Consider the following 27151-nt stretch of genomic DNA (forward strand, 5'->3'; position numbering starts at 1 on the left):
ATAAATAACAATGCAACGTGTTAGAAATAAGCACTGCGTGTAAAATGTATCACTTTATTGCTAAGAAATAACAAAATATATAATGTAACACCAAGACGTCTACAACCGTACATTTTCTACAAACGAATTGATTATATATAGTTTCCTGTTATTTATTCCCCAATGACGACAGTGCACTTAAACATATTGTTTACAAAGTTTTAAATCAACGATATACTTACATAAATGTATTTGGTCATTTCATCACGGAATACAGTCAGTGAATATCGTGTACCTTTTACTTCCAAGGAAACACTACTGGTCGAACAAACGAGATTTTCAAACACAAGTTCTGCCTAAACTCAGTTAGAGTTGCAGGTAGATACCAGCCCAATTTACGATTGGTTGTTTTTTCGTGTTCTGACCAATCAGCGTAGTGTTGCTATGCCTCTGCGTCTCAGTGATTGGCGGAAATGGGTGTCATTCGCCCTGTAGGTGATGTACAGTGTGATCGTGCCCATACAAAACTTAGTTTACATGCACCACGTCCACACTGACCGCGAGCGAAGCGGGAGAAGGGATTTGTCGTGACAGGAATGCACACGCAAAGTTTGCTGTGAATCCTGATTTACTTAAACGGAAGAGGAGCGCGTGCCACCATCTAGCAGCCCCGTTTTCTTCTTTTCAAAGGTAAATGCGAGTTATTTTAACAAGTAGTCAACATGCAAGTTTGTTATGGTCCCTCTGCTTTACGTAAACCATGTCAACTGATAGTGTCAGTTAGCTGTGTAAGAGCATCAGGTCAGGCTGACGGTGTTGCGTTGTAGTTCAGCTGGATGGTGTGATGTGATGCGCTGCAGGTCCGCAGTGGTGCTGCTGCTGCTGCTTGTTTATCAAAACATCTCCACTATCGCCACATCCAGCATCAGCATCACTGCAGCATCAGCAGTAGCACATGTGTCATCTCTGACAGTGATCTCCTTAAGCGTTCCGTTTGCATGGCGTGAAACGTTAAGTGCTTTCGGTCATAAATGAAGACATCTCTGCATTCATCGCAGCATTAGTGTGCACTTTATCCAGTCTGCGTCACGTCTGAGCTCTCCAGGAGATAAACATCGGAGTATTTGATCACAGACCTACTGGTTGTTAAATATAGTATATTAAACAAATATATATTTAAAAAAAAAAACATTAAGCATAAAGCATTTGAGGTTACACTTTATTATAAGGTTAAATATACTCTGTTACAGTGTAATTATATAATTTAACTACTGAGTAATATTTAGTAACTATGTTCTTTACTGGGGTTAGGGAAAATTTAGGGTTAGTTGCATGTAATTATGCTTAATTTACTGTTTTTACCACCATGGTAAGTGCATGTAACATCTAACAAGGACACTGCAAAATAAAGTGTTAGTGCTTCTGGTTACACTTTATTTTAGTGTTCTTGCTTGAATGTGATTCTAACTTTAAGTACTGAGTAATATTACTTAACTACATGTATTTACGATGGTTTAGGGGTTAGGACTAGGGTTTGATTTAGGGTTAGTTGTATGTTTATGCTAATAATTTATAGTTATTACTTGGCTATCGTAACTAGATGCACCCAAGGACAGTGCAAAACAAAGTGTTACTGAATATGTATTTATTTATGAATGGTATTCAGTAATATTTATGTTTAGAACGTGTCATAAAATGTTAGAGAATATTCAGCATAAATAAAATGAATAATTTAATATTAAAATAAAAATGTAATATACATTTCAGTATATGCTGCATATAGACCGAATAAAAATCTGTTATTTGAATATTTAATATTCAGAAAAAATAATAGAATATTTAGTATAACTGACCCACAGCATAACAATGCACTTCATGAGCACAAATAACATGAGCACATGTCATGGACTTTTTTGACTTCTGAATTTTTTACTTGGACTTGCTTGTGTTTCAAAACTTAGTAAGCTCCCTAACTAGTCAGTACTGGTGGGTTTGAGTTGATAGAGCTTGATGACAGAACTGCAGAACTGAGCAGTAGGTTGAGTTCTCAACATGCTTAAAAGTGCTGTATGAACGTTTTTAACTTTACTAAAGCATAAAAATACCATAATATGTTTGCAGATATTTAGGAAACATGTTCACATACTAATTCCTCTGAAAAAAACAATGCTACAGCCAGTTATTTTACTTTGAAATGTGTGTTCCGTGGAATGTCTGTTTTTGTTTTGGTCTATGCGATAACAGCACAAGTTGCCAGTTTACCCAATAGTATTTCAACAGGACAGGTTGCCAGTTGGCTGAAAACACAACATACTGCTGCAATGGAAGCCAACAAACAAACTGGGTCAGAGATCACTGATTCTACCCGACCTATAAAAAGCCTCAGAATCCATCAAAAAATCTCCACAAACGGAAGGATATTAAAACGTGAATAAATCAACTCATCAACTTCCAGAGTGAGTCTCCTTGCCTTCCATTGTCAATTGCACTCGTTCCTCAAACTGGCAACCCGTGTGAGCGTCGAGTCTGAGGAGGAGTGGGCAGGGGCAAACTATATTTTACTGCAGTACCCATTTCAACCACTAGCTGGCATTCCTACATACTGCACCTTTAAGTGTGATATTCTGATGTATCACCTTTTAACAAATGCCATGTTTAGTATCGATTTTCTCCAGTATGATAAATGTTTTCTATTGCTCTGTGTTGTTGTTCTGGTGCAACTTCACAAGATCAACAAGGTGTGTGGAAGAAAAGCGAAATAGTTTTGGGACGATACCAGCAATGAATCATATGGAGGGATCAAAATTGTCCGAAAATGGAGCTGAAAAGATATTACTCATTATTTTTCCAGCGCATTTTGGTGCTCAGGCCTTCATCAAGGCTAAACGATTTCAGGTGTACAAAAGCTCATTTGAATACAAACAAGGACAAAATTCAAACTTACGTCAGGAGACAAAATTTAAAGCTTCTTGCGCTTCCAGGAGAAAAAAACAGTGCCAGTAGTGCAGTGTGGCTGAAATCCAGCCCCACATAGTGTCTGCTGTCAGTGAATCAGCACTCAGACTTTGAGCTATTGCATGAAGCAATAATAAGAATTGATTACTTTTTTTATTTTCAACAAGCTCTCTCGCTCTTACACGATCGAATTCAGAGAGCTTGAATGCTGACAAGTAATTTCTGAAACACCGTCAAATCCAATCCGGTCTCCGGGGATTACGTTTTTCAATAGTATTGCCTGCAGGTCTTAAGCTATGGTATTATACTGTGACACTCTTCGCATGATAAACTGCATTTATGAATGCAAATGCAGGTCATCAGAAATGGATAATCACAAAAAGCAGAACATTTTAATTTGCATGACCCACTCAGGAAATTACAGGGGCTGTTTAATAATTTGCTATGATGTAACATCGTATTACAACATCTCTCAAAATTATATCCTTAAAAGTAAGGGGGAAGGCTGCAAAAATCATGTCAGAAATGCAGATTAGGAATCCTGTCTATAAGTAATTACAGTAAATGCATCATCAAAAAGACTGTTAAATAAGACGCTAAAGGCTGGACAGCCAGTGAAGGATGGGACGCGACACAAGGACACACATTTTCCCCTCTTTCTGTTGCTGCTGTTATCCCCAACAGCACTGCTCTGCTGGTTACATAAGAAAGGTCCTTGTGTTGCACAGGCCTTGAAGTGATGAGTGCTTACAAGCCCTCTGTCACAACACATGTCTAAGAGCATTCAGCAGAAGACATTAAGTCAATTCACCTTTATTTATATAGTGCTTTATACAGTGAACTTTACAGTGATAACAGGAAAGCAATTTAGTGATGCAAACAGAGTTCATTTCGGCTGTGTGATTGTTCAGCCAATGTCAGTTCAGTGTTGATTCAGCTCTGTTGTAAAGATCATCAATTGATAAATTAGTTCATTTCATCTATAAAGCAGCTCAGCAGAAAACAGCGATGTCATTGTCCAGCACAGTTCAGTTTTAATCCAATAATGTCAGTGCAGTCAAATCAATAAAACTGATGTGAATTAAGTGTCCCGAACTAAGCAAGCCAGAAGCGAGAGTGGCAAGTTCTCCTCTGGCCAACGAACGAACACTGTGATTGTGATTCAGGCTGCATCACAGGTCAGATTGTGGATCGGTAGCATTCAAATATTTCATCCAGTTCCTTTAGCTTGGAGATCGGATTCATCACGCCAGTATGGAGGACTTGTCTGGTTCTTGTGGTATTTGCCGAGGATCTGTGCCGATGGCTGTCGTGTCGACGAGGATTTCACAGGGGATTGTCTAGTTGACAGGATCTCGGCTGACATTCAGGGCTGCGTTGTGGTCGTGTCTAGGTGCAGGTCCACCATCTGATCTGGATATGGACTGGATGCGGCTGACTTACGGTAACCTCGGGATACTGTTCGTCATTATTTACAGTACTTACTATTATGGCTTTCCAGACCCATATGGTGTTTTTTTTCTCATGGAACACAAAAGTAAACATCTTTACACAACTCTTTATGTAAAACAAAGAGTATGGCTACAGAAGACTGTGAGCCTGTCCAAATACCCACACTTGCAGACTTGCAAGACTGTCCCAAGTCAGAAAAATCTCCAAAGCTCAGGGCCCTAAACACACACTAAATCTAAACTTTACTAATCTAAATAAAGTTACTAATATCTAAACTAATCTCTAATAGCGATTCAGAGTAATATTTGAGGCTAAGCGTATACCATTATCATGCATCATGTTCAGGAAATCACGAGAAAAATTCAGATATCATATATAATTTTGGTCGTAAAACATAATTTTTTGCATCTGCTTAATTAGAAGCACCACAATTATTAAATTGCGTTGTCTGTTACCGTGCGTTCACACCGCCGCCGGCGAGAGCATCAAAATTCGCTCTTGCCGCCCTGACAACGACGCTGTAGAAAGCTCCGTGGACGTGCTGCCGCTCTGACGTAGATCGAATGTTTTTTCTTTTTTTAAACTGTATTTAAAGAGGCCGCAAATCAAACAAGCATGTTGATGGATATACTGACCACAAGTAGGGTATAAATTAACTTCATGAAATCGTTTAAATGTGAAAGTAAGAATGAATTGCACACCCGCTGAACAACGAGCGTTCTAGCGCCTATAAAATAGTGTTGCGCGACTTCTTAACAAATTACACATCACTATGAATGATCTTGTCATAAATGATAGGGAAACCCGCACAGCAATGACCAACCTCTCCTACAAATTGCTTGGGAACTAATGTGGTCGGAACCAAAGTTTACAGGCCTGCGTTCTCTGGATTTCTCTCAAGCGGAGCACTTCTACATTCTGACTGGTTGCCGCCGAACCGCGTCATAGCTCATTACCATAAAGTTGAGCTGATTTCAACTCTCCTCGACGCCCAAATCGTCCAAGACGCGCCGTGCCGCTCTCGCCGGAGCTCGCCGCCCGGCTCCCATTGAAAATGAATGACTTCCGGCTAGCTTGACGCTCTCGCCGCCGGCGGTGTGAACGCACAGTTATAGGCTTGCTGTGTTACACAGTGTTCAGCCGCAACCCCCGTTACATCACCTTCCCACTTCGACAAGCCCCCCTCCCCCACTGTCGTTTAGATTTTGTTATAGTAATACATTTTTTTTAGTTCAGTTAGAGAACAGACACTACAATTAAACATTTTATGTGGCTGCTTAATGCAGCGTGAGATGAACAAGAGCCACAGCACCGATGAGCATCAGGAGTCAGATTTCACCTCGCTTTGCCAATTTTGGCTCACTCGACTGACAAGATGATGGCAGAAGGTGTGGTTTCAAAGCTAAATGTAAAATTGTCTATTTAAGCAAGTTTGTCATTGTACTGTGTAAACGTTGTTGTGTTTTGCATTAAGAATAATAATGAACCCACCATTCAAGCAATCCCTTCCATTGTAGAAAAATGAAGCCACCAATGTCCCAATATGGTGACATATTGGACTGATTGTGAAATAGACAGTTACGGAAATGTAGAAAAATTAAAGTTAAAGCTCCAATCTCCTCCTGATAAAATGTTAGTTGGTAGCCTGACGTGGTCATACTCAATTCTAGTCAGAAGAATATGAGTCTGAAACTGCTCCATTGGGCTGTGATTATGGGGCGTGTTTCAACCGAACTAGGAAAGACATCAGTTGGATAGACCTACAACCAATCAGAGCAACGAAGCGACGCATTGTCAAATGTCAACATAGTTCAACTGCACTGTGTTGCCAAGTCCTCGTTTTCCCCCCGCGGGTTGTTTTCTATCTCCGCGGGTTAAAGCGACTATTATGTGATATATAGACCCATGAGTGCGAATTTTAGCAGGCAACCTTGCCAAAATAACACACATTTTACCCCCAAACACCATTTTTCCCCCGGAGAACCCCCGAGAAGCTATTGTTTAGGGCTAGTAGTTGGCGGTTTTGTTGTAAAAACTTGGCAACCCTGTCTGCACGTGCGCTGGTATCAGGCTGGAATACACGATCTTTGCCGGTGTTGTAAAAAAATAAAATAATTTAATGATACACAGAGTACTTACCCAACATGATCATCATTTCTGAGAGAAATTGTGAAGGTGATGCAGATACAAACAAGCTCTCCGTTTAGGATTCAAACAAATATAATCCAAGCCCCTTTGATGACGTGATGATTATGTTAATGTTGATCATCTGTCCATCATCGTCTAAAGCCCGCCCTGATGATTTCATTGGTCGGAACAGTTTCTGTTCGGGGAGAATTACTCCTCTATGGAGCAAGGCCAGACCGAACTGCCCGACCTAAAAATTTCGTGGACGGGGCTAAGTTCGGCTGGCATCCAGGCTAGTTAGTTGGTACCTCAAGCTGTCAATCTCAACTGTCAAGCATGATGTCACACCCCTCTTATTTTTATAGCATCAAATAAATAACTAAAACCAAACGTATTAAAAAAAAAAAAAAAACACTTGAACTTACATCAACATGATAAAAACAACCTAAATGACAGACTATCTTAGGGAAAAAAAATATTTGAAGTGCACATTGATTGTTTAGTTTGTCTCATGCCCCATTCGATTACATGGAGAGGGCAGGTTTATGACCTATATTTAGTTTGTCTCATGCCCCATTCGATTACATGGAGAGGGCAGGTTTATGACCTATACTGGGCCCTGGCACATTGGGGAAACGTTTTAGCTTAACTTTTCATGACTTGTGCAGCACACTTGATTAGGACCACACAGACCACAGGGTGAGCACCCCTACTGGCTTCACTTCTAGCAACCTAGTTTTGTAAGGAGGTCCAGGTAGTGACCACTTAGCTTAGCTTCAGTGGAAACCAGTCTTGGGCTTCAGTGTGATAGCAAACAAGTCAATGGGACTACCTTTATGGTCCTTTTTGTCATTTTTGGAGCATGACAGACCTAGTCACTAAAAAATGTTGTTAAGGAAAGAGTAAAATCAATTTTTGTGTTCCATGGAAAAATAACAGCAAATGTGTTTAAGACGACATGAGGACGACAAATTATGTAATTTTTAGGGTGAATTATTCCTTTAATGCTGGTATTTATGATCTTTAGTAATGTTTTTTCTATGCAGACCCTAAAAACCCCAGCTTAAAAAATCTGATTGAATCTTCTGGCCTCTATCACCCTAGTTTAATCTCTTTAACACTACATACAATTACTATAAGGCTTCTTATAAGATGTGCTGCTCTCCATTCAGCTTGTGTCCAACTTTGTGATCTGTGGCACAGTTTAAGTGTTGGATCAGTGATCAGTATTTGAACTGTTTGTGCCTAAAGGTTCATCAGCGTTCGGATCAGAGCTCAGTGAATATGTTTTTGTCTGCATGATGAAACCATACTAGACTCTCTCCCTTTGCTTTTATCGATCTGCCTGTTATGACACTACAAAACCTGGACTCAATTTGCAGCTGAGTAACAAAGGAGGGATACAAACACGAAATCCCAGGAAAACATGTTGGAAAAAGCAGTCCAGAGGAATAAAAGGCGATTTGATCATTTCTTACTCGTTGGTTCCTTTAGCGTTAAAAAAAAGGATAGTTTACATACCCCTCATGAAATACTGCATTAGGTTTCTACTCTTCTTATGATAATTTATTGATGTTTCCATACAAACCATATTACATTTAAATATTATATACAGAACCAGTAGTCATAGTCTCTCCCAAAGCTTGTGGGAGAGAAAGATAAATCCATTATCTCATCTATTATGCAGTTAAAGCAGTGTCACAAAGTGCATCATTTGGTTGACGGTAAACTGTAAGAAAACACCTTGGGTCCTTTTCAGCATCATGTCCTGAGCAAACTCGCAGAGTCCTAAAATACCCGCATGGGTCAGAGTGTGGAACTGGGGCGAGAGCCGGTCACCAGAATGCTAGAGAGTTTATTTGTGGATGAGTACGAGTGTGCGTTTGCCCCAGTCGACGGTTGTGTGTTTGTGTGGGAAAGCGCTTCGATCCATCAGTAGCCTCTTTATTCCCCAGCCCCACGCTTTGACGGGAAAACAATGGACAGAACACAAGAGCCGCCTTTTTGCTCTGGACTCATAAGACGTGCTCACCCCTGCCTCATCAGAGCCTTCTGACTGATAGAGTAATATAACAATAAAGCATCAGACTGGTGCGTAAAAACAACTGCTAACCTCTGGAAATTCTTAAAGGGGAAGTGTGCTATATCTGCACTGCTGTAGTGAACTAAATGGAAAAGGGATCATGTCAAAGTAATGCCAGGGTGTTGTGGGTGGTTGCCAAAGCAGTTGCTATGCTGTTGCTAAGTTGTTTTGCGAGCGTTGCTGTATGGCAAGTAAAAAAGAGCCACCAAAGTATCTAGTGTCTAATTGCTTAGAAAAGTTATAGCACACCATTCCTCAACAAGCCACATGATTTAAGCAGTATTGTTTTGGGCCGCATGTCCACCAAAGCATTATTTCACACAGCTGGCTGGCATATTTAATTGTTTTCAATGGGAGCGCTGTGTTTTTAGAACGCCTGGAGCCTAACGAGATGCTGAGCGTTCAGCGTTTTTCTTACTGGTCGCCGAGAGTTGAATGTTCAACTTTTGAGTAAAACGAATAGACTGTAAAAAAAAATATGGACGTAGCGTCCGTGACGTCAGCCATAGGATTCTGAAGAGCAGTTCTGAAGCGTAAAATGGAGAAGCGCTGGCCGTTGCCATCTTGCCAGCACGTCACGCCCGGATAACAGAAAATGGGCAAAGAGGCGGGACGTGGGCGGAGCTCAGGTGACGCGATGACTAACAGACAGCAGATAAATGGCCATCCACCTGTCACTCAAAGTGGTCACGCCCTTAATTATGCAGACTTTTAAGGCTATATATAATATAAACGAATGCGTTATAAAAAAATCACCCCCCTCACAGTTTTCATGAAGGGCAAAATTAGCCGTTCAGACCAAAAATCTCAATTTGTACCAGGCTGTAAATATGTTTTTTTCTCCTGTAAAGTTGGGAATTTTAACAAGGTGGAGATTCTGCTCCCTTCTGGAGCCTGTCTAGAGTGGCCAGTTGATGAATTGCAATTTAAGTCACTTTTGTATTGGCTTCAACAGAAACTGGGGGATGTTGCCGCTTGGTAAAACGCAGCGCTAATCACTGTCACATTTCACCCAGCCGTCCAATCACAGTGGAGATGGGGCGGGACAAATACAACACCAACCAACCACCACATTCTGTTTGTACAACGTCAACAATAATTTAAAACCAAAGCCAGAGCAAATACTTTACCTTGTATAAGCAGTTTTATATAGAAACAATACAGAAAAAAATGAACTGTGAAATTAGATATTAGTAAAACTTCTCAAAGTCTCAACTGAAAAAAAACACTGCGCTGCCGAAATGCTCTAGAGCGCGCACAACAAGGCGTTTTCATTGGTGGATATGCGATCTTAGTATTATTTATATATTATTATAGTTTTTATTCATATTTTGAAGTTTTTTGAGTTTAAGTTTTTCACCTAATATTTATATTTTATTCTATTTCATTTGTATTTCAATGATGAAAATGAATTTTAATAACTTTAGTTTAGTTCACAACAACATCAACAACACTGGATTTAAGTTTTTGTTGATTTACTATAAACTGTTTAGAAAAGTTTAGATGATGATTACCAGTTCCACTTTTGATTACTCTTACCAAAGTTGAATCCTCAACGTTTTCATTAACAATTCGTTTAGTATTTTTGACTGCACTAAAACTTTTTTTTCCCCCTCCAAAACTACTGTATTCGATGGGAGCATTATGGGTTTTTTTAAACGGCAGCAGCATAACAAGGTGCTGAGTGTCTTTATGCTCTGCATATTTTTCTGGTCACCAATATTTGAGGACATAGGGCCGTATTTCAGTGATCTGAGCGCATGGTTTGAAGCGCATGTCGCAGGTGCACTTCCGAATCCATTTTTGCTAGTTTAATGATGGAAAAAACAGGTCGCTCACAGAAAAGTGCAATGCAATTCATATTGGCTATGATACTCATCTCAGGACATCCCTGTGTGTGCAGGTGTATACCTCCCACCCCGCCCCACCACGGCCCTCACCTGTGTGTTGCGGTGCTTCCCATGTGAGCCGACCTGGGCCGGCAGCCCCTTCTTGCACCGCCCTCCGACCCGGCCCATGGTCACCATGACGCGCTCCAAAACCTTCCAGGCGTACCTGCCCAGCTGCCACCGCACCTACAGCTGCATCCACTGCAGAGCACACCTGGCCAACCACGACGAGCTCATCTCCAAGGTGATCAATGAGCTGAGAAATTACCACCTGACAACAGGCGCAGGAACAGGACATGAACAAACATGACTGTTAAGCACACAGACTGGAAGATCAACACATGCTGTTTAATGTCACATCAGTTCTGCACGGATGAAAAGCTGGTCTTTAACACAGTTTCAGATTAACATTTAAGTGTGATATCACATGCAATTCTCTTTTTTTTCTCTAGTCCTTTCAAGGAAGTCAGGGCCGAGCTTATCTCTTCAACTCTGTGTAAGTTATTTCTGTTTTTACATGGATATTTGTTGGTACATTCATATTATTTGAAGGATTTTGACATGTGTGCATATACACTCTGCAAAAAATGCTTTTCTTACTTAGTATTTTTGTCTGGTTTCTAGTCAAACTATCTAAAAATTCTTACATTAAGAAAAAAATACTTGACAAGAAAAAAATACTGTTTTGTTTTGGGAAAATATAACTAAAAATTAAGAGAGCTTTGGTTTAAAATTAGCAAAATAATCTTCCAATGGGGTAAGCAAAATAATCTTGTTTTCTGTTTGAATTAAGATTATTTTTCTTAACCCATTGGCAGATTATTTATCTTATTTTAAGCAAAAACTCTCTTAATTTTGGTTATTTTTCCCAAAACAAGACAATTTTTTTCTTGTCTAGTAAATACTTCTTGTTTGAAGAATTTTTAGATGTTTGGACTAGAAACGAGACAAAAATACTAAGTAAGAAAAGCATTTTTTGCAGTGCACTACTGTTGAAAAAGTTTATATGATCAAAAATACAGTAAAACAATTAATGAAAATACAGTATATTCAATATTATGAAGTTTTATTGCACTTTAAAATGGTTGTTTTAATATATTAAATATATAGGATAAATGTCATTTATTCCTGTGGTGGCAAAGCTGAATTTTCAGCATCATTACTTATCATGATAATTTGCTGCTCAAGAAACATTGCTTAGTATTATCAATGTTAAAATTAATAGTTGTGGTGCTTAATATTTCTGTAAAAACCATGATGAATTTCATTTTTCAGGATTCGTTGATGAATAGAAAGTTCAAAAGATACGCATTTATTTTAAATAGGAGTATTTTGTAACATTAGAAATTTCTTCACTGTCACTTTTCATCACTTTAATGCAACCTTGGTGATTAAAACGTTTTGACCGGTAGTGTATAAACTCTGTTCATGTCACCTTCCTGTGCGTGATTATGTCTCACTGGTCTCCTCAGGGTGAACGTGGGATGTGGCCCTGCGGAGGAGAGGGTTCTGCTCACGGGGCTTCATGCAGTGGCAGACATCTACTGCGAAAACTGCAAAACCACACTGGGGTGGAAATATGTAAGAACACACAACACATGGAAAGTTAAAGCACATTTACATAAAGGTGATATCACCTCACAACACAGGTCATTTAAACATAGTAGTCTTAAACGTACAGTAGCAAAAACAGCGGACAGGTGGAAGATGGCTATAAAACTAAATTATACATTTTGTGCGAGACACTTTGGCTAACATTATAATTGGAGTTCACCCAAAAATGAAAACTTTGACTTTCTTCTGAGGCCATATAATGAATAGGGTCCAGAAAATAGAAGAAAGAAAGTCATACAGGTTTGTACAACTTGAGACCAACATAAAATTTTCATTTTTGGGTGAATTATCCCTTTATAGCTTATCGTTTACACCCATAAGCCCTGTGCTCAACACATAGCCTACTCGTAGCGGCATTTACCTGAAGAAACTGAATGTGTTTGCATGTTTACATTGAACGAAAAGAGTCATGATCACGTCGGGATAATAGCACATTGTTAATATGCACGGCTTTGCGCGTTTAAGCTTGCTCATAAAGGCTTGTCTAAGCAGGACACATTCTTTGCATGGTGTCCGTTTTTAATCAGCAGCTGTGCCGCATGCCGATTGTTTTTTTTGGGTGCTGATGGATTTCCGGTCGCCCTTGACATGGAGTGTGGACCGATGCAAACACCAAAATGCACACAAACAAGTATACGTTCCCATAGAGGCCTGGTTATTTATAAACATCTCAGATATTTATGTCAGTGTGAATGCAGACGTTTCAGAGAAGCTTGACCTAGTGCCCTTCTCCAGAAATCTGATGAGTCTCCCTGCTGCCTGCATTCATCAGCTATAAAAAGAAAGGACAAATATTAGATGCTGTGGTGAAACAGCATTTGTCCTACCTATTTAGTCATTAAAAAATACATTAAAATGCAATTTATAAAATACAGTGACTTGAATGCACATCTTATATGATGAGCATGTTTTTAATTACTGAATTAAAATTAATTATGATATTTTTGGGTGGGCATAAAGTCATGAATGTCAGAGATAAAACTGTCCTATATAATAATGAAGAAAAAAGCCTCATTAAAGGGATACTTCACAGCCTTTTAATATTAAACTGTTATTCCCTTAACTAAAACGAGTTGATACATACCTCTCTCGATCTCTCTGACGCACGGTGATGATCTGATAGCATTTAGCTTAGCCCACTAAGCCCAGTTCATTCACTATGGTACCAAACAGAGATCAAGTTAGAAGAGTCCAAACACCTCCACGTTTTCCCTATTTAAATACAGTTACACGAATAGTTGAACGATCAAGTATGGTGACATAAAATAAAACATGGCGCTTTTCTACGCGGATTAAAAAGGAGAACTATAATGTATGGCGGAATAGCACTTCTGAGAGTACTTTCGACTCGGCGCAGTAAAAAGTCTCGGCTGAAAAATCCTTCCTCACATCTCCCCGTCCCCCTTATTGACAGAACTGAGAGAGGGAGGGGGAGAGGTAAGGGAGGATTTTTCAGCCGAGACTTTTCACTGCGCTGAGTCGAAGTACTCTCAGAAGTGCTATTCTGCCATACATTATATTCCCTTTTAAATGAATTCATTTTTTTTTAACAAGATTGATGGTGCATCCAACATGCGTACAAATTAGGGCTGTCAAACGATTAATCATGATTAATCACATCCAAAATAATAGTTTGTGTTTACATAATATAATAATATAACTTATGTATATTTAAATACATACATGTATATATTGATGAAATATATATGACATTTTTCTTAAATATATACATGCATGTGTGTGTAGCATAATTATTATACACAGTACACTCACATATATTATGTAAACACAAACTTTTATTTTGGATGTGATTAATTATTTGACAGCACTAATAAAAATATATATAAAATTCAGAAATTATTTGAAAGAGAGGACATAATTTGACCTTTTTATGAAGTCTAGCTCAGCTAATAGGGAACATCTTCAGAGCTTTGGCTAAAATTCTGTCAAGGTTCTCTCAAAGTTCTTCCAGTAACGTTAATAGAATGTTAGTACAAATTATCTGGGGTGCGTTTCCCAAAACCATAGTTGCTAACTAATTTAGCAACTTTATTGATTGCAATGCGATTTCCCATTGCCAACCAACGAAGTTGCTAACAGGTTAGCAACTTATTTGGTTGGCAATGGGAAATTGTATTTTAACAGGTTAGCAACTATGGTTTTAGGAAACGCACCCCTCGTCTTTAATAATGTTCTCAAAATGTTAGCACAAAAACATTATTTATACATGGCTCACAGGGCACTTTTTCCTGAAAGGTTTCAGTCAGATGTTCGTCTAACTTTTTAAAAATGTTATTACTCGTTTCAGAATATTTAGAGAACATTTAAGTAAAATTCACATAACGTTTTCAAAATGATGAACTGGAATTTTCCCTAAACTTAGAAAATGGACAAAAAATATTCAGACAACATTAAACTTTAAATGGGAATGTTAGCAAAACGTTCTTACGACATATTTTTTGTTAACTGGGTTGGGTTGTAAAATTTCATGTGGTGCGACTCCCCAAAAAGCGCAATATATTTAAAATGAATAATTATTGATATTTGTAAAGATATTTTGTGACTTAAAAATATATCATAATGATTAAGATTTGTGCACACGTATACACGGTTGAAGGAAATTTTTATTTTATTTGATGGTCACACCACATGACATTTTAGAGATCTTTAAAAATGGCATGAATGTTTTTCAAAACGAAATGAAACCAACATGAACAATGAAAGATTTTTTCATGTTTTTCGTGAACAATCTGTCACTGACCCATATATGATGACAAGTTTCACATCCAAGTTAGTCCCGCGGTCAATATGGTTTCTCGCTCTCCTCCTGCCCCCAGGAACATGCCTTTGAAAGCAGTCAGAAGTACAAGGAGGGCAAGTTCATTATCGAGCTCGCCCACATGATCAAGGACAACGGCTGGGACTGAGCGTCCTGGAGAGAGCAAGCAGATGACGGGTGGATGGTGAATGTGTGGGTGAATGACTGACTTTGGTTTGCCATTACCCTCTTAAACCCTCTTCTACCCTCCATCTCCTGCTGACACACACGCCTCTAGCTGGACCGAAATCAGGAGAGCGGGCCGCCCCGGGGGGCTTTGTGTGTCTGGAGGAGAGAGCGCGCATATGTGTGTGTGTGTCCACCCTGGCACATGGGAGCACACAGATACATGAATGCTTACACAAGGTGTACAGACATATGTGTGTAAAAACAACAGCATACCGCATCTCACGCTCAGCTCAGCTCGACTGTTTATACCACAAGCGGGTCTATTCATACACGTATATGACATAAGGCAGGGCTCAGAGGGCACGTTGTGCTTGGCATGATCATGGTCACGAGTTTGCCGAGCTGATGGGGTTTTCTCCTCTTTGTGTCAGTGAGAAACTACCAAGCTGCCCTATCCGAATTCAGCTGAGGTTAGGACCATCTGCGCCAAGCAAGGAGACTTGGCATGATGTCTGAATGGAGCGCTGACGGACCAACACAGAGGCTTAAAGGGTTAGTTCACCCAAAAATTAAATTCTGTCATTAATTACTTACCCTCATGTCGTTCCAAAACCCGTAAGACCTTGGTTCATCTTCAGAACACAAATGAAGATATTTTTGATGAAATCCAAGAGATCCCTGTCCCCTCCATAGACAGCCATTTAATTGCCACTTTTCAAGGCTCAGAAAGGTAGTAAAGACATTGTTAAAATCATTCGACTGCAGTGGTTCAAACTGTATGATATGAAGCGTCGGGAATACATTTTATGTCCAAAAAGTTCATACATTCATACACGCATACATTGTGGTGCGATGCGAACGGCATTGGCCAATGGTGCGCTGAATGCAGATTTCATCAAAAATATCTTAATTTGTGTTCTGAAGATGAGCGGAGGTGTCATGGGTTTGGAATGACATGAGGGCAGAGGTGGACAAAGTACACAACTCTATTATTTGAGTAAAAGTAAAAGTACTACTGGTCAAATATTACTGCGTAACAAGTGAAAGTTGTAAAAACAGATTTTTACTCAAGTAAAAGTACAAAAGTATTTGTTTTCAAAAGTACTTAAGTATCAAAGTAAATTTCCTTTTTTATACCAATGCATTATTTTATTATTGTTGTATAAATGCACACTGTCATCATGGTCAGTGATGCTCCATCTGACGTACTAGCATATGGCTAACTTAAACTCATTTAAATACTTGTAGAAAAGTTACAAAGCTGCTCTACGGCCAAACAAGGCCAAATGCACGGATCCAATACACTGATACACATCTGATATTCTCCAACTTACTCTTCTCTTTCTCCCTGACGTTTTTATTTTTAATATTTTATAAGACATGCATCAAGTGTATGCCAACTAAACTAATCTTTTTTCTTTTTTTTTAACTGAAACATACTTTCAAAGTGTGGCTATGGGTGCACACAAACTTGTGCCTAAGAACCGTCTTCTTCCATTTTGCTATGAACTGATCAGTGTTCAAAAAATGTTGGGAAAATGTATATGACCCTATAAGAGTGATTCCTGACAGACTGTCTGAAACAACAACAACAGCAAAAAACCTTTTAAAAAAGGAAAAAAATCCACCGACTTTCAGAGCTGCTACAGAAACAACTTTCGACCTAGATAGAAATGTAGCGGAGTAAAAAATATGATATTTGTCTTTCAAATGTAGTGAAGTAAAAGTCATAAGTTTCCAGAAAAAATAATACTCAAGTAAAGTACAGATACTCAAAAAGTGTACTTAAGTACAGTACTCAAGTAAATGTACTAAGTTAGTGTCCACCTCTGCATGAGGGTGAGTAATTAATGACAGAACTTTCATTTCTGGGTGAATTGACCCTTTAAACCACCTAAATGTGCTTTCACATTTACTGTTGCTCGGTAAAATTTCACAGACAAAGTCATTTCCAGTCATTTCAATCTATGTGTTTCACATAAGGGCGAAAAAATCCCCTCATGTTCAAGTTGGTCGTGTGAATTCACTGCGCTGACCAACAGGAGACTGCTTTGTTAGGAAGTGACTGATGTGTGAGCTGTTTCATACATCGCTACGCTATTGATAAAAGTCAATGGAGCCTTTTTGACAGCGAAATTTTGCTGAAATATCACTAATGTGACTGCACCTTAAGAAGCGAAAAGTGAACTTTACTGACGTTTTGCATAAAACGACCATCTAACTGATTCGGGAATAAAAATGCGCAAAATTACATGAATGTAAACCTTTGTGTATTGCAGTTTACAAGGTGTTTTATCCGACATCTTTGTGTCTGTGTTCCATGTTCCAACAGTTTGTGCTGGTCCAAGTTTCAGTGTTAATTTCTACTGACTGTTCTTGCGTGCTAATGGACTCTTTAGGAAATAAGGACATAAGATGAGACCATACACTGCCTATCCATTAGGTTATTAAAATTAAAATATAAAAAAGAAAAAAAATACTATTTATCATAGCTCCTCTGTACCCTGAGAAAACTAATTGACACTTCACTGTCTCCAAAAATCACCAAAGACCCAACTGCTAATGAGTTGACCTAACAAAAAAAAAGGCTTTTTTTTATTTTGCTTGGGTGCAGAAAATGTCATGTCTGGTTGTGCATAGTGTAAAAACAAGCTCAACTAAATTTTGATTGACATGTGGATTGACATATATATATATGTGCATAAATGTATTTATTCACCATAACTGATTTTCATTTGTGTCAAGGACTAAGTTGTTGCATTTGTTATCACTTTATGTCTGGACACCAAAATTTACTACTTTTGTATTCCAGGAAGAAGTTTCAAATGTAGTGTATTTTATAAATGGATGATGAGAGGATTATGATATTATTGGAACTCCCATCAACATTGATATAAAATGTCAATAAAACTGAAATATTGATTGATGTGCTTTATGTTTTTATTTTTCAAGGCACTTTTTATGACTGCATGCTGTTTAAAGGTGCTGTATGTAGTAATGGCAGCTAGTGGATGAAATGGGTACTGCAGTCTAAATTAAAAATATAGTTTGCCCCACCCCGCTTTAGACTCGACGCTCACACGGGTTGCCAGTTTGAGGAACGAGTGCAATTGACAATGGAAGGCGGGGAAACTCACACTGGAAGTTGATGAGTTGATTTATTCACATTTTAATATCCTTCCGTTTGTGGAGATTTTTTGATGGATTCTGAGGCTTTTTAGGGTCGGGTAGAATCAGTGATCTCTGACCCAGTTTGTTTGTTGGCTTCCATTGCAGCAGTGTGTGTTATCTGCCCTGATGATTTCATTGGTCCGAACAGTTTCTGTTCGGGCATAATCACTCCTCTATGGATCAAGTCCAGACCGAACTTCCTGACCTAACAATGTTGTGGGCGGGGCTAAGTTCGGCTGGCATCCAGGCAACCGTTATCGCACAGACCAAAACAAAAAGACATTACGACACGGAACGCACATTTCAAAGTAAAATAACTGGCTGTAGTATTGTTTTTTAGAGAAAAGAGTGTGTGAACGCGTTTCCTAAATATCTGCAAACATATTAATTTTATTTTTAGTACAGTCAATATTGTACATGCAGCACCATTAAAAAGAAGGTTCACTCAAAAAAATGTATTTGGTGATTTACTTACCTTCATGAAGTTTCAATCACAATTTTTGATGCATTTTTTGTGGAACCCACTCTTTTTGGAACACAAAAAGAGATATTTAGCCTGTCCATGCTGCTCTTTTCCATACAATGAAGTGGAGTGGGGCTAAAATGTACAGTAGACCAACGTTTTAAGTGGATATAGTTGTTACATTTCTTCCTTTTCACAGGAGCCCTCAAATCTCATTCACACTTGTACATACTCAAACATGAAGGTGATCGAATTTAAAATATTTTTTCCCACTAAATAATGACTTAAACTTCTTCCCCTTTCACAGAACAATGATAATTCTCAAAGAGATAGTTCACCCAAAAATGTAAATTCTGCCATCATTTTACCTTTATGTTGGTTACTACTGACCTGCATTGTGTGGACAAAAAAACACTTTCTTCATCATCATATATGTACATCATATACAGTGCCTTGCGAAAGTATTCGGCCCCCTTGAACTTTGCGACCTTTTGCCACATTTCAGGCTTCAAACATAATGATATAAAACTGTATTTTTTGCGAAGAATCAACAACAAGTGGGACACAATCATGAAGTGGAACAAAATTGATTGGATATTGCAAACTTTTTTAACAAATCAAAAACTGAAAAATTGGGCGTGCAAAATTATTCAGCCCCCTTAAGTTAATACTTTGTAGCGCCACCTTTTGCTGCGATTACAGCTGTAAGTCGCTTGGGGTCTGTCTCTATCAGTTTTGCACATCGAGAAACTGAAATTTTTGCCCATTCCTCCTTGCAGAACAGCTCGAGCTCAGTGAGGTTGGATGGAGAGCGTTTGTGAACAGCAGTTTTCAGTTCTTTCCACAGATTCTCGATTGGATTCAGCTCTGGACTTTGACTTGGCCATTCTAACACCTGGATATGTTTATTTTTGAAGCCTTCCACTGTAGATTTTGCTTTATGTTTTGGATCGTTGTCTTGTTGGAAGACAAATCTTCGTCCCAGTCTCAGGTCTTTTGCAGACTCCATCAGGTTTTCTTCCAGAATGGTCCTGTTTTTGGCTCCATCCATCTTCCCATCAATTTTAACCATCTTCCCTGTCCCTGCTGAAGAAAAGCAGGCCCAAACCATGATGCTGCCACCACCATGTTTGACAGTGGGGATGGTGTGTTCAGGGTGATGAGCTGTGTTGCTTTTACGCCAAATATAACGTTTTGCATTGTTGCCAAAAAGTTCAATTTTGGTTTCATCTGACCAGAGCATCTTCTTCCACATGTTTGGTGTGTCTCCCAGGGGGCTTGTGGCAAACTTGAAACAACCCTTTTTTCTTCTTGCCACTCTTCCAGAAAGGCCAGATTTGTGCAGTACAAGACTGATTGTTGTCCTATGGACAGAGTCTCCCACCTCAGCTGTAGATCTCTGCAGTTCATCCAGAGTGATCATGGGCCTTTTGGCTGCATCTCTGATCAGTCTTCGCCTTGTATGAGCTGAAAGTTTAGAGGGACGGCCAGGTCTTGGTAGATTTGCAGTGGTCTGATACTCCTTCCATTTCAATATTATCGCTTGCACAGTGGTCCTTGGGATGTTTAAAGCTTGGGAAATCTTTTTGTATCCAAATCCACAACAGTATCTCGGACCTGCCTGGTGTGTTCCTTGTTCTTCATGATGCTCTCTGCGCTTTAAACGGACCTCTGAGACTATCACAGTGCAGGTGCATTTATACGGAGACTTGTTTACACACAGGTGGATTCTATTTATCATCATTAGTCATTTAGGTCAACATTGGATCATTCAGAGATCCTCACTGAACTTCTGGAGAGAGTTTGCTGCTCTGAAAGTAAAGGGGCCCAATAATTTTGCACGCCCAATTTTTCAGTTTTTGATTTGTTAAAAAAGTTTGAAATATCCAATAAATTTCATTCCACTTCATGATTGTGTCCCACTTGTTGATTCTTCACAAAAAATTACAGCTTTATATCATTATGTTTGAAGCCTGAAATGTGGCAAAAGGTTGCAAAGTTCAAGGGGGCCGAATACTTCCGCAGGGCACTGCATGTTTGGGAGGACATGAAGGTTAGTAAATGATGTCACAATTATTTTTTTTATTTTTTGGAGGGGGGGTTGAAATATCCCTTTAAAAAGACTTGTAATACAGGGTGCAATTCATATGGGACTATTGTATGTAGTATTTGGTCATTTACAGAGCTTGATTCGCAATTTCCCATTTATTTTTTTATTGTACTAAAAAGAGCAGCTTGGACATTATGCTAATCTCCTCCTTTTGTGTCCAACGGAAGATAGAATACCCTAAAAATTAGGAATGACATTATCATAAATAACGTAAGTAATTTTCATTTTGAGTGGAATATTGGTTGAATTAAAAAAATTTCTCTGTTTTGTCTTAAAACTAAGTTTACATTTTTAAATTCAGGCCCAACTTGATTAGCAGAGACACTGTAAATTAGGTGAAAATCCAGATGTGAGCTCACTCTAACAAAAAGAGCATTAATTCAATACGGAGGAGCTTAAAATACAAGATGGTGGCTGCTCTCCATTCCTCTGTTGTTCCAGGGAGTGTGCCAGCCTTTCAGTTGCCCTATGTCTCCTCTTTACACAGACAGATGGCTCTGTGTTTGCACTGGAGGCCGTGTCTCCTAGCAACTGGCTCTCTTTCTCTCCTCAAGTTGCGGAGGAGGCCGTGCAAGTGTGTGTGTCTGTGAAGGGCTGGTGTCATTCAGTGTCTGGGCCCGGAGTTTATCTCACACAGCTTGCTGACTGAGGTTGTTTAAGGTCTGTCAGAGGGTTGGTGGTGCTCTGGTGGAGTGTGTGGGCGAATAATATAATCTACAGTTGATTACACAGCTCTCCAATGGTTGATAGATGAATATGTAGACAGGAGGTACAAAGAAAAACACATACAGTGTGCATATATACACTGGATTATAACTGTGTGCTTTGTTCCAAGTCCTCAGATGACCTTCCTCTCTTGTAAAACAAGAGTTAACGCCATATGTCTTGTCTCGCCTTTCCCTCAGCACAGTGATTAAACAGAGCAAGGAAGTTATCACATCACAAATAATGTCTGTAGTCACAGAGCTGAATGCCAAGCCACAGCATTTCCAGGTAATTGTGAAACACAAAAAACTGTGAAAGAAATAGTTAAAGGCATAAAACATGAATTTGGATGACAATATTTTATGGCCGGATAAACAAATGAAAGGGTTAGTTCACCCAAAAATGAAAATTCTGTCACCCTCATGTCGTTCCAAACCTGTAAGACCATTGTTCATCTTCAGAACAAAAATGAAGATATTTTTGATAAAATCGGCAAGCTTTCTGATCCCTCCATAGGCAGCAATGTCATTGCAACCTTCAAGGTCCATAAAGGTAGTAAAGACATTGTTAAAATGATCCATGTGACTACAGTGGTTCAAACTTAATGTTATGAAGAAACAAGAATACTTTTTGTGTGCAAAAACATAAACTAACAGACAGCGGATAAATGGCTATCCACCTATCAATCAAAGTGGCCACACCCTTAATTATGCAGAATTTTAAGGCTTAATATAAGGTAAACAAATTTGTTATTTAAAAAAAATTACCCGTTTTACAGTTGTCATGAAGTGCAAAATTAGCTGTATATACCAAAACCACAATTTGTACCAGGCTGTAAATGTTTTTATCTGCTGTAAAGTTGGGCATTTTAAAAGACAACTCTGGTGAAAAATGAACCCAGGGGTAACTAACACATGGTGACCAAGTAGATTGTTCTCTGGGATGCGTTTTCATTAAAAAAAAAAAAAAAAAAAAAGTAAAGAGTTTTATCTCTAAAAACAGATTAGCTTATAACGCTTGTGTATGAGGTATAGAATAAGTCAAATTAAATCACTAGTTAATAGCACTAACAAGGCTCAAAATAGCCTCACACTAACAAGGTAGCAAAACGAGGGTCCCTACATGCAAACCAAAGCATTGAGAACTTTGTTAGCCTAGAAATCTAGACGCACCCTAGCGGTAGCAAATCTAATCTGCCGCAAGTGTCATCTAGCAACTCTCAATACACCTCTGTGCTGTAAACGCCAAACTCTGGTCGGGCCAATCACATCGTGTATAGAGTCGGTGGGCGGGGCTTAACATAATGATGGCCAAGTTGCACTTGCCTGCTTCTAGTAAACACAGAAACTGGCGAACGGCGGTCTTTCGAATCTGCTTTGACCGCGACTCTGGAAGACTTGAGTTAAAGGTCCCGTTCTTCGCGATTCCATCTTTCAAACTTTAGTTAGTGTGTAATGTTGCTGTTAGGGCATAAATAATACCTGTAAAATGATAAAGCTCAAAGTTCAATGCCAAGCGAGATATTTTATTTAACAGAAGTTCCCTTTCTAAGCCTACAGTGAACGGCCGGTTTGGACTACACCGCTGCACTTCCTTCAGGAATGACGTCACTAGAACCGTTTGTTAACTAACCCTCCACCCACAAGAACACGCAAAATAGGGGGAGTGGTCTTGTTGCTCTCCCACGTGGAGAAGAGCGCGCATTCAGCGCTTGCATCTCCCCGTTATGGTCAGAGCGGGACCTTTCCGGGCAAAGTGTGCTAAGCTGCTGTCCAATCACAACACTGGAAGCGCTGGCCCAATCAGAACTCGTTACGTATTTCTGAAGGAGGGACTTCATAGAACAAGGAAATCATCAGGCCGTTTTTAGGACAGAGAAAACAACGCTGTACAGATAAGTAAATTGGGTGAAAAATACTGTGTTTTTTTACATGCGAAACATGAACTAATGTTATATTGCACACTGTAAACATAATCAAAGCTTTGAAAACACACAAAGAACGGGACCTTTAAGAAAAGAATGGCACTGAAGTCATTCTTAAGAAGGGAAGATGTGGTCGGAGTTTTGCCGACCGGATACGGTAAAGTTTAATCTGTCATCTAGCTCCGCTTCACCTTCGTTGCTCTGGTTGGTGTAGCGCTATCCTATTGCGTGCTTTCAGTTTGAAAGACAACCGTTTATCTCGCCCCTCGGATTGAGCCCTGTCAATAGTGAGTTTCCAGACCAAACATCTTGATGTGGGTCTGGCTTGTCAGGCTAGAACTTTGTAAGTGTACAAACAGTTTAATAAGAAGATACTGTCAGGGTTTGTTGAATTGAAAGGAGTGAGGACTCAATTGCAAGAGGAACGGGTTTTATTTAAACCAAGGCAAACAAAATTTACCCCAAGGGGGAAAAACAAGACTTGCTTTCACTTGACGAGTAGTGAAACATGAGGTAGGCTACATATGACGACGATCCAGCACAGAACTGCAAACACAAGGAGACTAAATGGGGAGCAAACAAACGAGGGTAACGAGAGAAGACAGGTGGGGCAAATTAACCAACAATCAGGAAACAAGGTGGGCGGGGTTAGACAATCGACCTGAGCACATGGGACAAAGAAACACATGAACATGTGCTTACACCAAACATGACATGAACATGCAGCTAATGAAAACTCATAAGCTGCATGTTCACACAAAACATGACAACAGGAAAGCATGCAGCCAGTGAAAAACACCAGCTACATATTACACAACACAAGACATGAGCATGAATGTCCGAATCCCAATACCAAACCATAACCCAACTAGACCGAAGTGCTGAGATCTGAACACCACGCCCCACACAGAACTCTCACAAGGACAGAAGAGCACAGCTCGAGCATGCTCAAAAGCTGCGCGCTCAGCCGCTCACAAAAGACAAACAATAGGAGTGTCAGGGCTCCAAGAGAAAGCTAGCCCGAAGTGACAGAACCCTGACAGACTTTATAAAGGCGTATACTGACAGCAGCCATCTTGGAAAACAATTTCGACGAGTTGAGCCACGAACGCTGTGCTCATAATAGTTATGTCATGACAAACCGTAACAATCTACTCTGAGCTGTTTACGAATTGAAAACAATCTGCAGCAGTCAGGTGATACAGTGGTCACATGGTACAGCGCCTCATTTTTAAAACGTGTGTATACAACACACAATTTATGAGAACAGAGTTTGATGGGAAAAGTGTATAGAGCTACATCGGGGTCTGAGCAGACGTAAGCACTTTTCCGTGTGGCAAAGAGTCTGGGAAATGCGGGTATTTAGAAATCTAAGCATTTTTTTGTTGCTTTTGTTGACTGGTGCTGTTTTATCTGTTAATGACATTAATTAGAGACGCCGTTTATCAGGCGGAAATCTGATTCAGCTGCACACCATTACATGATAATTTGCGCTTCATAAATTTCACATCTGGAAAAGAGGCGTATATGTTTTTTCTCTGAATCACATGTACGTACATTTGAGATATGATCGTAAGATCGAATGTAGCATGGTTTCTACTCAACATTTTATAAACGAGGCCCACAGGGCTGAGCTTAAAATTTCAGTATTCCAGTTGTAATTTGTTCTGCAAGGACGTGAAAGTTTACCCTGGCTCCGCCCTCATATGTACTTCTGCTCAATTTTCATTTTCAGTACTCCGTCTGGGATTGCGGTACATTCTCTGTTTTTCTCCGATCAAATTTTAACCGGTCCAATCAGCGAACAGAGGCAGTGGCTGAGAACGATGACGTTGATGTCTTGGGCTACAGTCTATGGTTTCAGGTGACATACGTCACGACCAAACGTTAGCTATTGGCTACGTTAGCTATGATAATATGGCAGATCCAATAGTTTTAAACTTCAACAGAGTACCCGCCTTTAAGGAAGTTAATGCTTATCAATAGAGAGTGGCCAGATTCTCTGTACAAAGTACGAGAGTCTGGTAGGACCAGGCTAGTGGAAGCTTTTTACGATTCTGAACATGTAATAATGGTCATCCTGACATGTAATGAACGCACCTTTTTTACACACATTCTGTTAAATATATTTTGTGTTCCACAGAATGATTGTCATATAGGTATGGAACAACATGAGATGAATAAATGGGGACAGATATTCATTTGTAGGTCAACTATCCAATGAAAATAATGGAGGAATATGAGCAGCACAGAAGCAGAGGTGCTCTATCCAGCCATAGGATGAAGTGTCTAGGGACGTAATGACTCAGCAGAAAATCAAACAAAGAACACCAAGTGCTCATGTTCCAGAAACACAGACTGCAGTAAGGAATGATGATGGCGCTCCGAGCGGATCGGATTCTGTTTATTGGCTAGTGAAAGTGTAGTCCTCAGGGAGAACCGTCTTTTTTTGGCCAGTGACCTCACATCTGCATCCGCCTCCTCGTCCAGCAGCAGCGCTTTTCAGTGTTTACTTGGAACACAAGACTGTAGGCAAAAGAAACTCTTAAAGGGATAGTTCACCCAAAAGTATGAATATCAGTGGAAGGAGATGTTCAAAGCTTTTCCAAACAGAATGTGGATGGTGATCATCTGCTTTATGATGTCCTTTTTGCAGTTTGCCAGCCACAGTCCCTATTCACTTTCATTATATAGAACTGAGCAGCATGAACATTCTCATGAACTTCTTTTTTTGTGTACAGTGTGTGTTCATGTTTGGAACATCATAACGGTGTGTAAATAATGTTGATTTGTGTGTGATCTAGGCCTTTGAAATGCCAGAACCTGGCACACTTGTAGTTTGTCGACTGTTTTGAAGTGACCGCCTGTCCCCACCCTAATTCCTATTTAACAGAGACGCCATTCACAAGCATCTTTCCAGAAGCAATCCTCTCATTCTGGGTTTGGTGTTCAGCCCTCGTGGTGAAGGCAAGGCTTGCTGTAACCTGATGGAGTGTTAGCTGCAGAGGCTAAAAATAGAGCTGTTCAGTGAGTCAAAACTCTGCAGCAGAGACTGACTCAGACAGACTCACACAGACAGACTGGTGCATTGACACACTGAACAGAGAAATCACGAGAGATTCAAAGAGCGCTATGAGACGAGCATGTGGCATATTGCAGTTAAATACTAATGCACTGAGATCACTGGGAGGCGTAGAATTAAACAGGGACAAACTATATTTTCCATGTGGATTAGGGATTGTGGTAATCTCTGCATTTGTTTAAGATTATGCAGATTGATTTATTCCTGTGGTCTACATCGAGGTCCAGTCCATGGAGGGTGTATGTGTAATATTATGGAGGCATATAAGCCCTTTATATCTCACATTTAAAGAGGTCATGAACTGCATTTTTTTATTATTATTTTATACATTTTTGTGAGGTGCACTTATGACAGTATGATTTTTACATCAAAAATGAGGCATTACAGCAAAAAAAGGCATTTTTTTCTACCCTGATTTTAGCCTCTGATTTGAACAGTCTGTTGGAAGGGGTGTGTCTGCTGTGAGACTTTTTTTTCCACGTTTTTACAATTACAGCTGTCGAGAATCTGAAAAGTGTTGCAAGTTTTGAAAGTCTTTAGGATGTGCTGGAGGAGACTTTACAGAGTACTCAACTCTTGCATTGTACTCAACCTCTTGATGAAAACATCAGAGCTTTTATTTTCATCAGGTAGTACATTAATTTTTGGTC

The 27151-nt window shown here is 39.5% G+C and overlaps 1 protein-coding gene across 1 annotated transcript; it reads left to right on the plus strand.

The window, feature by feature from the left end:
• The first annotated feature begins 504 nt into the window (after nt 1–504).
• ypel2b (yippee-like 2b) lies at nt 505–17968 on the plus strand. Its single transcript, XM_067451105.1, has 5 exons — nt 505–669; nt 10500–10729; nt 10938–10981; nt 11958–12066; nt 14937–17968. Exons 2-5 carry the CDS (start codon nt 10613–10615, stop codon nt 15024–15026), a joined length of 360 nt encoding a protein of 119 aa, XP_067307206.1. The 5' UTR covers nt 505–669; nt 10500–10612; the 3' UTR covers nt 15027–17968.
• The last annotated feature ends 9183 nt before the right edge of the window (nt 17969–27151 follow it).

Source organism: Pseudorasbora parva, chromosome 8, assembly GCF_024679245.1.
Source record: "Pseudorasbora parva isolate DD20220531a chromosome 8, ASM2467924v1, whole genome shotgun sequence".
Classification (NCBI taxonomy): domain Eukaryota; kingdom Metazoa; phylum Chordata; class Actinopteri; order Cypriniformes; family Gobionidae; genus Pseudorasbora; species Pseudorasbora parva.

Bases quoted from the DNA above. Each gene is read 5' to 3' on its own strand.
- ypel2b (XM_067451105.1), top strand. From the start codon at position 10,613: ATGGTCACCATGACGCGCTCCAAAACCTTCCAGGCGTACCTGCCCAGC. The intron at 10,730-10,937 runs GTGATCAATGAG...TTTTTTCTCTAG, and splicing joins ACGACGAGCTCATCTCCAAG to TCCTTTCAAGGAAGTCAGGG. The intron at 10,982-11,957 runs GTAAGTTATTTC...TGGTCTCCTCAG, and splicing joins GCTTATCTCTTCAACTCTGT to GGTGAACGTGGGATGTGGCC.